The sequence below is a fragment of the Lathyrus oleraceus genome, chromosome 5 (genome assembly GCF_024323335.1).
Source record: "Lathyrus oleraceus cultivar Zhongwan6 chromosome 5, CAAS_Psat_ZW6_1.0, whole genome shotgun sequence".
Lineage (NCBI taxonomy): Eukaryota > Viridiplantae > Streptophyta > Magnoliopsida > Fabales > Fabaceae > Lathyrus > Lathyrus oleraceus.
The window spans coordinates 52,813,364-52,827,305 of NC_066583.1; the positions used below are offsets into that span (position 1 = coordinate 52,813,364).

The 13,942-nt window shown below is 39.9% G+C and overlaps 1 protein-coding gene across 1 annotated transcript; it reads right to left on the minus strand.

Annotated features, from left to right (window-relative positions):
- Positions 1–856: 856 nt before the first annotated feature.
- On the minus strand, positions 857–1,759 carry LOC127078680 (uncharacterized). The gene is made up of 2 exons (XM_051019113.1): positions 1,520–1,759; positions 857–1,420 (listed from the first exon to the last, which is right to left on the minus strand). The coding sequence occupies exons 1-2, from the start codon at positions 1,757–1,759 to the stop codon at positions 857–859; spliced, it is 804 nt and encodes a 267-aa protein (XP_050875070.1).
- Positions 1,760–13,942: the final 12,183 nt, after the last annotated feature.

Sequence of the window (13,942 nt, forward strand, 5' to 3'; positions counted from 1 at the left end):
TGATCTTCAGGGGAAACCGCAATCTGGTTGTACTCCGAGTACCCACCTACGAAACAATAGTAATCGTGTCCGACTAACTTTTCCAACATTTGATCAATGAATGATAAAGGAAAATGGTCCTTTCGTGTTGCCATGTTCAGTCTGCTGTAGTCTATGCACACTCTCTAACCTGTAACAGTTCTGGTTGGAATTAACTCATTCTTCTCATTTTTTATCATCGTAGTGCCCCCTTTTTTTTGTACCACATGGACTGGACTTACCCATGAACTGTCGGAAATAGGATAAATTAATCCTGCATCCAACAATTTTACAACCTCTTTGCGTACCACTTCTTTCATGGATGGGTTAAGTATTCGTTGTGGTTGCACCACCGACTTGTGATCATCTTCCATTAAGATCTTATGCATGCAAACGGTCAGGCTTATACCTTTCAAGTCCTTGATTGCCCATTTGATTGCCCTTTGTATTTTTTTAACACTTGAATGAGTTCTGCTTGTTGGACACTTTATAGACTGGTATTGATGATAGCTGGGCATTTTTTTTCAGTATCCAGAAATACATACTTCAGATTTGCTAGTAGCTGCTTCAGATTTACCCCTGTTTTGGGTGCTTCAGTGACATCTGCAGGTGGTGGTGGTCTTAAATCTTCCCACCGGTGTGGTCTAGATCTAATCCATTCAGTTTGTTTTTCCATCATAGCGAGCACCTCGGAATCCCCCTCATCTTCATTACTTTCAAAAATCGATAGACTTAAGACACGTTCTAATGATGACTTGGGCATATGCTTTTCAATTTCTTGAGCAATTACCTGATCTATTATCTCTATAGTGTGGCTTATGCCAATATCATCTTTGTATTACATTGTGTTCCGCACATCTATTTTTAACTCTTCATCATAGACTTTAAGAGTCATTGTTCCTTCCTCGATGTCTATCATACACCGTCCTGTTTCCAATAATGGTCTGCCCAATATGAGAGGAATCTCCTCATCTTCGGGCATTTCCAAAATGACGAAGTCAACTGGGAAAACAAACTTGTCAATTTTTACAAGAACGTCTTCCACAATCCCATTAGGTCGCCTAACAGAGCGATCCGTAAATTGAAGTGTCATTTGAGTATCTTGAATAGTGCCAATGCCTAATTTCTTATATATGGATAGTGGCATCAAGCTTACACTTGCTCCTAAGTCAATAAGAGCCTTCTTGAATTTTCTATCACCAATAGTGCACGGAATAGTAACTGATCCCCTATCTTTCTTTTTCACTGGGATTTTCATACCTTGAAGAATGGAACTGCATGTTTCAGTTAGGATGATCGGGTATATATCAGTGGAACGCTTTTTGGAGATGATGTCTTTCATGAACTTGGCATATATTGGAATTTGTTCTAATGTCTCAGAAAAAGGGATGTTTATTTCAAGCTTTTTGAACATTTCCAGGAACCTCTCAATTTTTTTTTCATGTTGATCTTTCTTCTTCTGTCTTGGAGGGTAAGGGAGTTTGATGACAGGTTTTGGAACCTTTTCTTTCTCCTTGACAGGTGGCGGTACCACTTCTTCATCTTGGTCCTTGGTTTCCATGATTTCTAAATCCACTTCTAACAATCCATCTTCCCCCATACTGTTTTCTTTTGTTGACTTCCCACTTCGGGTTACGACAGTGCTAACATTGTTATGTTCCCGCGGATTTGTTACCGTACCACTGGGTAGGGTACCCGAGGCTTGATAATTTGAAGTTAACTGTTGTGCTATCTGACCCATTTGGACTTCGAGATTTTTTATGGAGGCAGTGGTGTTTTTCTGATTAGTTCTGGTTTCTTCTTGAAAGTGCATCCCGTGGGTGGCTAATTTTTCAATGGCGATTTCCCATTCAGCCTTTTTAGATGCCTGTTGTTGCTGCTGGTGTTGATACTGAGTCTGATATTTCCTTGTACCCTGTTGTGGAACATTCCCTCTCTGATCTTTCCAGGAGAAATTCAGATGATTCTTCCAACCTGGGTTGTAAGTGTTGGAGTAGGGATTATTTTGCTTCAAGAATTTGATCTCTTCAATTTGATGGGGGTAGAAAAGAAATAGACCGTGTGATGAGGTCCACTACAGATTTCACAAGTGCTAGCCTGAGCCGGCTGGACCTGAGCTATCTGTTGAGTACCTATATTCATAGCTTTAAACTTCTTGTCTACTTCGGCAGCAATTGTGTCTTCCAAACGGATTTTATTTGTCTCTAATTTCAGATCAATTACCCCTTCTGACTGACTAGTACACCTGTCGTATAATTCTAGATGCTCATTGGCAGTTATTGCTTTAATAATCCTTTTAATACCAGTGGCTGTTGAGAAATTTGTTGAGCCACCAGCTGCTATATCAATCAACTATTTTGTTTTTATTTTTAGCCTGTTAACGAACATCTGCATTTGTTTGGTCTGATCCATATTATGAGTTGGACACGCTACTAAGACCCTTTTGAATCTTTTGTAGGCGTCTCCCAATGATTCACCATCATTTTGTTTGAAATTAAGGATTTCATACCTTTTTCTCAGGAATACTGATGCTGGAAAGTACTCATTTAAGAATGTAGTTTCCATCTCTTCCCATGATGTGATACTTCCGACTGGAAGAGAGTAAAACCATTCTTCTGCATCTTTAGCTAAAGTGAACGGGAACATTCTTAATTTTTTGCTTCATCAGTATGACCATCAATTTTCAACGTGGTGTTCATGGTCAGAAATCTTTGTAGGTGTTTGTTGGCATCTTCATTAACCTTTCCGGTGAAAGGTTTTCTTTCCAATTGATTGATTGTGCTAGGATGTAGTTGAAAATTAGTCACATTCACCGGTTGGTTGATAATGGTCAGTCGACCACCCGGTGCGTTTGCACCTCCATAGTCACCTAGGAGTCTTTCCAGAGGTGGAGTAGGTGGAATTGGAGGAACATCAGTCATTGGTTCTTTGACTTCGGAGTGATCAGAGGTACTTTCTTCTTTGGAGTCAACTCTTGCGTTCCTGCGTCTTTAGTGAAGGGTTCTCTCGATCTCCGCGTCAAAAAGAAATTCAGTTGAGGGTTCTCCTCGCATACACAAATTAGTAAATTATAAATGACAGAAAAATAATTTTATTGCAGAGCAACAAAATTTTAATTGAATTTAAAATTAAACTCTATATTTTGGCAGTCCCCGACAACGACGCCAAAAACTTGATCGAAAAAATAACAAGCGTACTATTTTGCCTATTATAATAATAACGGGTAAATACCCCGAATTTCGATGTCAAGGACTGCACGTCAATATCGAGTTCAAATTATCATTCAATTAAATAAAAAAGTATGATTTGGGTTTTTAGATTCAAAATTATAAAAATAAAGGCAAAGGCAAATAAGAATGAAAATAAGGGTTTGCAAGGTAAGAGGAACAATGTCAGGGAAGGTGTGTGATTTATCCCTATAACAACTCTGAGTCACTATTGCATTAACAAATATCAATTACTACCAGTTCTCAAGGGTATTTTCTCCCAAGTCCTTGGTGAGAAAACCTTTAATCAATCTACCCTAATTTCTATGTCCATAGACAATTAAGGTGAAGTTAAGCTTTATTATATCAATAACACTCTGGTTCATATAGGGTATCCCTAGTCCTAGGTGATATCTATTGCAGAGTAACCTTATGAAAACATTACCAATGGCGGTCCAGCCTAATTGATAACCATAGAACAATCTCAATTGGTCCGAAAGAGAAAACATTAAACATATCAAAAGGTTATCATAAAAATAATATTATAAATGCAAATGTAAACTCAAATTCATTACAATTCTAAATCAAGGACACCCCCCTAGCATTGAGGGGTTTAGCTACTCATATTGTTCAAAACAAATGCAAGATAAAAATTACACATTACAAGTATTTGGATGACTTCGATCTTCAATTGCTTATGCTCATGAAAACCTTCAGCTCTCCGAACTCCTTGCTCTCTATAATACTTGATTGCTTGAAAATATTGTGTTTTGCCTCGTTCCCAGATGATCTTTTCTTAGGTAGAATGTTCTCTTTTATAGTGAAAATTCCAAGCAACAGGTGGACATGTCCAAAAATTTCTCTGCAAGCCCGATGAAAAGGGAAAATTTTGGTCCTGGGCTGACACGGGTAGTTGTGTCAGCCTACTGCTTCCTGTTACACGCCCACGGCTTCCTTGACACGGCTGGGGATACTGCCTGACACGGGTGGCCGTGTCATGCTACTATTTTTCCTTTCAAGCTCCTTCTGCCTAACACGGCCCGTGTCATGTGACACGGGTGGCCGTGTCAGGCCTCCTCTGCCGGGGTTTTTCCACTCCTTTGCTTGTCGGAATTCTGCACTGTCCCGCTTTGAGTTCCTCGGTTCTTCTACCTGGACCTGTCGGTCAAAAACACAGATATCCCACGCATAAAATCACAAAAGTATAAGTAAAATATAACAATTAATGGAAATGCTTGATTATTAGACTAGAAGTAAATTTGCGTTGAAAAGTATTAAAATGCTTGCACAGTGTCTCAAAATCCTCGGTTTCTTGTCGGATTAATAACGAAAATTTAATGAAAATGGTGATTGATCAGTGGGGTACTCAATTTATCGGGATAATTTTTTTGTTTTATGTCTCTAACTTTTGTCTGGATCTCCCTTTCGGGTTTGAATCCACTGAGAAGCTCATTTTTTCATAAGCCGCCCTTTCAGGTTTTCAACTTAGCAAGTTGTTCTTTTCTTTTTAGGGGAAGTATTTCTTGACTGCATCTGCATTCACATGATGAGTGAACTCTTCACCATCCATAGTTGTAAGAATCAAAGCACCGCCTGAAAAGGCTCTCTTAACAACATATGGGCCTTCATAATTAGGAGTCCAATTGCCTATAGAATCTGGTTTGAAAGATAGAATCTTCTTGAGCACATGGCCACCTTCTCTGAATACATGAGGCCTGACCTTCTTATCAAAAACTTTCTTCATTCTTTACTGATATAACTGACCATGACACATGGCAATTAACCTATTCGCTTCAATCAAATTCAACTGTTCATACCTGCTTTGACACCATTCAGCTTTAGTCAACTTGGCTTCCATCAAGACACGCAATGATGGGATCTCAACCTCTACCAGGAGCACAACTTCCATGCCATAAATAAGTGAGAAAGGGGTTGCCCCTGTTAAAGTGCGGATGGATGTACGATACCCATGTAAAGTAAATGGGAGCATCTCATGCCAATCTTTGTACGTCACAACCATCTTCTGGATGATCTTCTTGATGTTCTTATTTGCAGCTTCAACAACCTCATTCATCTTAGGTATGTAGGGAGAAGAATTATGATGTGCAATCTTGAAGTCTTTACAAAGAGCTTCCACCATATTATTATTCAAGTTAGATTCATTATCAGTAATGATCTTACTTGGCACACCATAACGTCATATAATATGATTCTTGATAAACCTCACAACAACTTGCTTTGTTACATTCGCATATGATGCCGCTTCAACCCACTTTGTGAAGTAGTCAATAGCCACCAGGATGAAACGATGTCCGTTCGAAGCTTTGGGCTCAATCATGCCAATCATATCAATTCCCCACATGGAGAAGGGTCATAGGGAGGAAATGACGTTCAACAGTGTCGGAGGCACATGAATCTTATCTGCATAAATTTGATACTTGTGGCATTTCTTCACAAACTTGCAACAGTCAGATTCCATTATCAGCCAATAGTAACCTGCTCGCAACATCTTCTTAGCCATAGCATGTCCATTGGAATGAGTACCAAAGGAACCTTCATGGACTTCAATCATCAATAAGTCTGCTTCGTGTCTATCCACGCATCTGAGTAGAACCATATCAAAGTTTCGCTTGTAAAGCACATCACCATTCAGGTAGAAATTGCCGGCTAATCTCCTCAAAGTTTTCTTATCTTTCAAAGATGCCCCAGACGGGTAAATTTGGCTTTGGAGGAAACACTTGATATCAAAATACCATGGCTTCTCATCTTTGACTTCTTCAACATCAAACACATGAGCTGGCCTATTAAGACGCATCATGGTCAAATTGGGAACTTCATTCAATACTTCACCATAATCATTGAAGCCAATGTTGCAAGAGCATCTGCCATTCGGTTTTCATCTCGAGGGATATGATGAAATTCAACCTTTGTAAAGAAAGTTGAAATCCTCCTCGCATAATCTCTATATGGTATCAAACCGGGTTGATTCGTCTCCCATTCACCTTTGATCTGATTCACGACCAAAGCTGAATCTCCATAGACGTCTAAATACTTGATTCTGAGATTAATGGCCTCTTCAAGCCCCATAATGCAAGCTTCATAATTAGCCATGTTGTTTGTACACTTGAAAGTCAATCTAGCTGTAAACGGAAAATGAGTGCCTTGAGGAGTAATAATCACCACCCCAATGCCATTACCATATTCAGCGAACTTCTTACTGAGATAGTAAATAGCATATTCTTTCTTTCCAATTTCATCTTGCTGACCAAGAACATAACCCATACTCTCATCAAGCACAGTCAAATACATGATCAACGGTCTTCCTTCAAGAGGCGGAGACAGAATCAGAGGTTCACGCAGATACTCTTTGATACTGCCAAAATCTTTCTGGAAATCTTCAGTCCAATCACAAGACTGCTATTTTCGAAGAAGCTTGAATATAGGCGCACATGTGGCAGTCATGTGTGAAATGAATCTTGAGCTATAATTCAAGTGGACGAGAAAACCTCTGACTTGCTTCTCAGATTTGGGCACAAGCATCTCTTGTATTGCTTTGACCTTGGCAAGATTAACTTCAATACCCTTCTCGCTGACAATAAAGCCCAACAACTTACCAGAACGAACACCAAATGTACACTTATTGGGATTCAAGCGGAGTTTGTACTTCCTCAAACGCTGGAATTGCTTCAACAAATGCTCAACATGTTCCTCTTCATCAATGGATTTAGCAATCATATCATTAACATACACTTCAATCTCTTTATGCATTATATCATGAAGAAGAGTAGCCATTGCTCTTTGGTAAGTTGCACCAGCATTCTTTAAACCGAAAGGCAACACTCTATAACAGAATGTTCCCCAAGGTGTAATGAACATGGTCTTCTCCATATCTTCGGGTGCCATCTTGATCTGATTATATCCGGAAAATCCGTGCATAAATGAAAAGACTTTGAATTTAGCTGTGTTGTCTACCAACATATCAATGTGTGGCAGAGGGAAATCATCTTTCGGACTAGCTTTGTTCAAATCTCTATAATCAATACACATGTAGACTTTTCCATCTTTCTTAGGAACATGAACAATATTGGCCACCCACTGCGGATACTCAACAGTAACAAGGAAACCAACATCAATTTGCTTTTGCATTTATTCTTTGATCTTCACTGCCATATCAAGATGAGTCCTTCTCAATTTCTTCTTGACTGGCGGGCATTCTGGCTTCAACGACAATCTATGCTCCACAATCTTAGAATCCAAACCAGGCATGTCTTGATAGGACCAGGAAAACACATCTGACTACTCTCAGAGAAGATCAATCAAACCCTTCTTGACCTCTGGACACAGTCGAGACCCAATCTTTACTTCTTTCACAGCATCCTCAGAACCCAAGTTGACTAGCTTAATATGCTCTTCAAATGGTTGAATGGCTTTTTCCTCGTGCTCAAGTAGGCGAGACAATTCATTAGATCCATCTGGCCCCACTGATTAGAATTACCATCTTCAACAATCTTCTGTGCGTCTTTAAAAGAGGACATGGGTGCCCTAACTCTCTTTTCTTTTGCAATAGATAGAGCTTGGAAGGGAGTTCCAATCTCATCCTCAACTTCTACGTAAGGGAAAAACGACAGATGGCTTACCAACAAAGCCTTCTCCCCACCGACGATAACAAGCTTACCATTCTTCACAAACTTCAATTTCTGATGTAGAATGGATGTCATAGCTCCAACCTCATGTATCCATGGCCTTCCTAACAAGCAGCTATAGGCTGGATGGATATCCATTACTTGGAAAGTAATTTGGAAATCACTCGGACCTATCTTTACAGGAAGGTCCACCTCACCAATCACGGTCTTGCGAGAACCATCAAAAGCTTTGACGATCACGCCGCTATACCTTATTGAAGTTCCTTGATATGACAACCTGGAGAGAGTTGATTTGGGAAGTACATTCAATGAAGAGTCGGTGTCAACTAACACATTTGACAGAGCGTCTTCTTTGCAGTTCATTGAGATGTGCAATGGTAAGTTATGACTTCTACCTTCCTCAGGAAGTTCTTCGTCACAAAAGCTCAAATTATTGCAGGAAGTGATGTTAGCCACAATATGATCAAACTGATCCACCGTAACATCGTGCTTTACATAAGCTTTCTCCAATACCTTTTGCAATGCTTCTCTGTGCGCTTCAGAATTCATAAGCAGAGACAACATTGAAATCTTGGAGGGAGTTTGGAGCAGTTGCTCCACCATATTAAATTCTCTTTTCTTGATCAAACAGAGTACCTCATCATCATCATTAGGCTTCAAACTGCTGGATTCACCAGAATGACATATTGGATCACTAACTGGATCCATTGCAGGCACTTCAACCTTCTTACTGACAGATACATCCTCTACACTCTTCGGGAACACAGGCCCAAAAACTCGACCACTATGGGTCACCTTCGTAACATCAATAATGCTTATGGAAGAATTGGTTGTAGGCAATGGAACCTCTTGACCATTCTCTAACATAGTCGCATTATATTGGTACAGAATATCTCTATCGGATACATACAGGATAGGGCCCACTAACCGTATAACCAACGGTGATACCGGTCTATTGCTGACACTGTTACTGCTGCTGATGTTAAACTGAATCACCAACCTCTCTGGTGTCTTGAATATAGGAACTATGACATTCACATCGTCACCCAAGTGACGGGACTGAAGAATCTAGATCATACCTTCATCCATCAACCTTTGGATGTCTCTCTTCACAATCACATATCCTCGAGGATTGACACTGCATATCGCACAATCATCATGGTCATGCTCACAATCACTCACCATATAGATATCCTTGTGCATCGTTACCAAGGACCTTCTAATGAAACAGACATCATATACTTTGAAATCCCCAGGACAATCATCTACCATGTTGACAGAAGGATTACCATGAGCATGCAATGGGTTTTCTTTGACATTCGGCGCATGGTCCTCAAAGGACACCATCCCACTCTTGACCAACTTCTGGACTTCATACTTTAGGGGGTAACAGTTCTCAATATCATGGCCAGGAGCCCCTTGGTGAAAGGCACAATGAAGCTCTGGTTTGTACCACCATGGAAGTGGTTCAGGAATCTGTGGAGGATTTCTTGGTTGCAGAAGGTTCTTGAGAACCAAGGATGGGTACAATTCAGCATAAAACATAGGAATAAGGTCAAAAGAGACCTTCTTCCTCTCGAAATTCTGTTGTTGATGACTATTGTTGGTATTATTGTTGTTGTAGTTGTTTGTTCTTTGTTGTGGTTGTTGTTGACGTTGTTGTTGAACTGGTGTTGATTGATTATTTGAAAAGAATGGAATAACAGATGATACTTGATGATGGTGTTGGCGGGGTTGTGGACTTCTTCTGACATAAGGCCTCTTATGCCTCCTAACGGATACTGCATTGGTCTCGCCTTCTTTCTTTTTGGAAAACCCGCTTCCGTACTTCTTGCTTAACGAAACCTCCTCTTTAGACAACCGTCCCTCTCAGACACCTTCTTCTAGTCTCATCCCCATGTTTACTATTTTGGTAAAATCACTGGGGGCACTGGCAATCATCCGCTCATAGTAAAATAAGCTCAGGGTCTTGAGAAAAATCTTGCTCATCTCCTTTTCTTCCAAAGGAGGGTTGATCTGAGCAGCAAGCTCTCTCCATCGTTGGGCGTACTCTTTGAAGGTCTCCTTATCCTTCTGAGACATCGACCGAAGCTAGTCCCTATCCGGTGCCATATCCACATTGTATTTATATTGCTTTACAAATGCTTCACCCAAATCATTGAACGTGCGGACACTCGCACTATCTAAACCCACATACCACCTCAGAGCGGCACCAGTCAGACTGTCTTGGAAATAATGAATCAATAATTGATCATTATCAGTTTGCATCGACATCTTTCTAGCATACATGACGAGATGACTGAGTGGACAGATGTTCCCCTTATACTTTTTAAAGTCAGAGACTTTGAACTTCATCGGGATCTTAACATTAGGAACCAAGCAAAGTTGCGCAACACTCTTACCAAACAAATCTTTTCCCCTCAAGGTCTTTAACTCCTTTCGCAGCTCAAGGAATTGGTCTTTCATTTCGTCCATCTTCTCATAAACATCTGGACCCTCAGACGGCTCAGAATGATAGATGGTGTCCTTAACACGAGGCAGAGTATGAACAACCGGTGGTGGCACAGACATGACCGGCCTAGATGTCGGCATGGAAGTAAAGGTAGGCGCAAAACCCTCAGGCACAAAGTTGGGCGACATTCCCCACGGAATCCGACAGGCATGGTAGGAGAGAACTGAGTAGTAGGCACGATTGAAGAGACAACCTCGGATATGACAGTCCTCTGAGGAGGAGGAGTTGCAGGCGTTGGAGAAGATTGACTTTGAGTAGCTAGAAATGACTCCATCACGGCAGTCAGCCGGGCGATCTCGTCCTTCAATTCTCTGTTCTCTTGCTCTAAGTGTTCCATGATTCTCGGATGATTGACGCATGTATTATATCGATGAGTCAGCTTGGCTAAAGCATAGAAGAATAACACATAAGACATCTAGCGGAAGAAAAACCTATTATGCAAATGATGCATGAAATAGAATGCTTGTTTATTTTTATTTTCAAGGAACATACTTTTTATTTTCATATATATATATATATATATATATATATATATATATATATATATATATATATATATATATATATATATATATATATAACAATTGCACAATTTGATTGACCATAAAATCTCTTTTATTTATATAATTAGAAGGATTACACTGAGTACAATTTCAGAAACCAAAATACAAATACAAGAGGAAAGGAGACTAATCATCCTAAGGACCCCTATCAACAGTGGCAGATGATCGGGCCATAGGCGCGTACTTCCTTCGGATGCGTCGAATCTCGGACTCAAAAGAAGTCTTCATCTGAGTCTTCTTGAGGACAAGCTGATCAACAATCTTCTTCCAAGCAACGGAAGGATGAGGTACACTAGCGGAAGATGAAACCTCTAGCTCTCCTCGTCTCTTCATTACTCGGTCTTCAAGAAGCTCAATAGGTGCATCTTTGTCTTTAGACTCAAGCTGCAACTCCTCATGCTTTCTGCTCAAAGCATGGAATCGCTCTTCCCACATATCCTTCTCTTGCTTCATCTTGGCGAGTGCGTCTTCCAACTCCTCCACATCTTGGTTAGGGAGAGTTGATGTCTCAACCATAAGCATAGACATAGGTCTCTCACAAGCATACATCATCTTCAATTCCAAAGCTCTCTTCTTCACCTAAAGAGTGTAGGCTTCCAAAGCTACACAGTTGCACGGACCAAGCTCGGATATTCCTTTCCTATGCACATTATACCAAGCGTGCACAGTCTTCTGCTTCAAATGTTGGGGATCTTTACCCTCTTGATAGAAAAGACCTTCTAACAAAGTGTTATTAGGTTTGTCTTTCAAGGGGAACCCAAGTTGACGACGAGCCAAAGCAGGGTTGTAGTTAATTCCTCCTTGTGTACTAATGAGAGGCACATTAAAGAATTCACCAATATCCAAGCTACCCAATGAAGAATCATATCAAACTATATCATCATTAGTGATAGACATAAGTCTCTGAGACCACCGTAGATATTGTTTGTTCTCCATAAAAGTAGGCGTCTGAGGCAAGTGCGAAATAAACCACTTGTACAGAAGAGGAACACATCACACAATCATTCCACCATCTTTAGAATTTCTTAGATGCAAAGAGAAATACATATCTCCTAACAGAGTAGGCACATGGTTCCCAATCAAGAAAATTCTAATGGCGTTAACATCAACAAAACCGTTAATGTTAGGGAATAAGGCTAAACCATAGATGAGCAACACAAAGATATCTTCAAAAGCATCCACACTATCGACTTGAGCAAAGGCAGTAGCTTCCTTGATGAGGAACTCATAAGTCAACCGAAACATTCCTCCTTTCTTCCCCCAATGAGCCTTAATCTCAGACTTCTTCAAGTGAAGAGCTACATCTATAAGATGAGATCTGGGAATCCCCTCCAATCCACTAAAAGGCACCTTGTTAGAAACAGGTATTCCCAAGAGATGGGCATACTCCTCCAACATAGGCATAAGTTGATAATCGGGAAAAGTGAAGCAACGGTAGAGAGGGTCATAAAACTGAACTAACACACTCGAAAGTCCTTCAACCACATCAGCAGATAATACAGACAAAAGCTTCCCATGACGTTGCTTGAAGTCCAAAGGATCTAATACAAAAGATGTTAGCTTCCTTAACTCTTTCAAATCTGGACATCTAAAAATGTACTTCTTAGTGTTCCTTCGTCCATAATCCATGGTCTGAAAATATTTGCAAATAAAACATTAGTTCCTTGAAGTTATTTTTCGTGTGATGAATGTCATGATGCGCATGAATGCATGAATGCAACAATCACAAATAAGGGATCACACACAAGGCAAACAAACAAAGGTCAAGGGATGAATCAAGTCATTGTCAAGATCAATCATCCATTTTTGGTGGATTATGGTTTTCACCTTATCAACACCCAAGTTCCATTGATATTGACAAGACTTGATTGGATCAACCAAGAATCAAGGGTTTGTTGTGAGTCACGAGCATGGAGTCAGGTTAAGAACCATCCCAAAGGAGTGTACTAAGGATAAAAACTGGTAGATCATGTTCTAAAAAGTTCCCAGAGTCTTAATTCCATCTATCAGATATTATAGGTTAGGATGACTGACTCATCAACCCATAATATTCTCAAGAGAAACTCGTCTGAGTGTAGTATCGTGTAACAACTGTTATCAAGTCTACACTTGAACAGTCTTCGTACTACGTCCTAAATAGGCCAAGATGGGTTAAATGTTCTACGGTCCTCAGCTTCTCGAACCCCAAATCAGAGAAAGTAATGCCTAACCACAAATAACTTGTGTGACATCAATAACTCTAATAGGGTCTCCACTGAGTAGATGGGTCTCAAGCCAACTTGTTAAGGACTACTCCACAGAAGTCGAACATGATTATACCATCCTCATATCTTAATTGCACTCAAGTTCGGGTTAGAACTTATCTCACCACTCAGAGATCACCAAGCACAACAAGCAAATTATATCATACAAGCAAATATACAAACATCAAATATACAAATATATACACACAAAAAGTAGGTTAAACCCACTGGAGACTACTCCCCAGCAGAGTCGCCACTTAATTTCTATAGTGGTAAATTCATGACCATTAAGCTATGGATAAACTTAACGTCAATAAAACCAGAGTCTCCACCGCGCTTTTATTGTTTCCAAGGGAAAAGGGAAAAGTACGAACAAAACCCAAAGATAAGAAGTTTCCAAATCAAAACTAATAAAATGCCAGAGATTACAGGTAAGGGGGTTGGTTACACAGAGGGAAGGTGTTAGCACCCAAAGTGTCCTAGGTACTCCTAGGGAGCCCTTTCTTTTGTTCATATATGTTTTTGTATAAAATGATGTTTACAATAAATAGAATGGAGGGATGAGAAAATAATTCATTAATTATATTTTTATGTTTGACAAGACCTTCGGACTTGTGCCTACGTACCAACATAAAAATAAGGGATCAAAACCTCGTAGTTCGTGGTAACAATTTCAAAGTGAATAAGTTGCTTTTAACAAAATTTTAAGTTTAACAAAGGCACAAAAGGCCTAAAAAGTTTGAATGAGTGTTAGTTC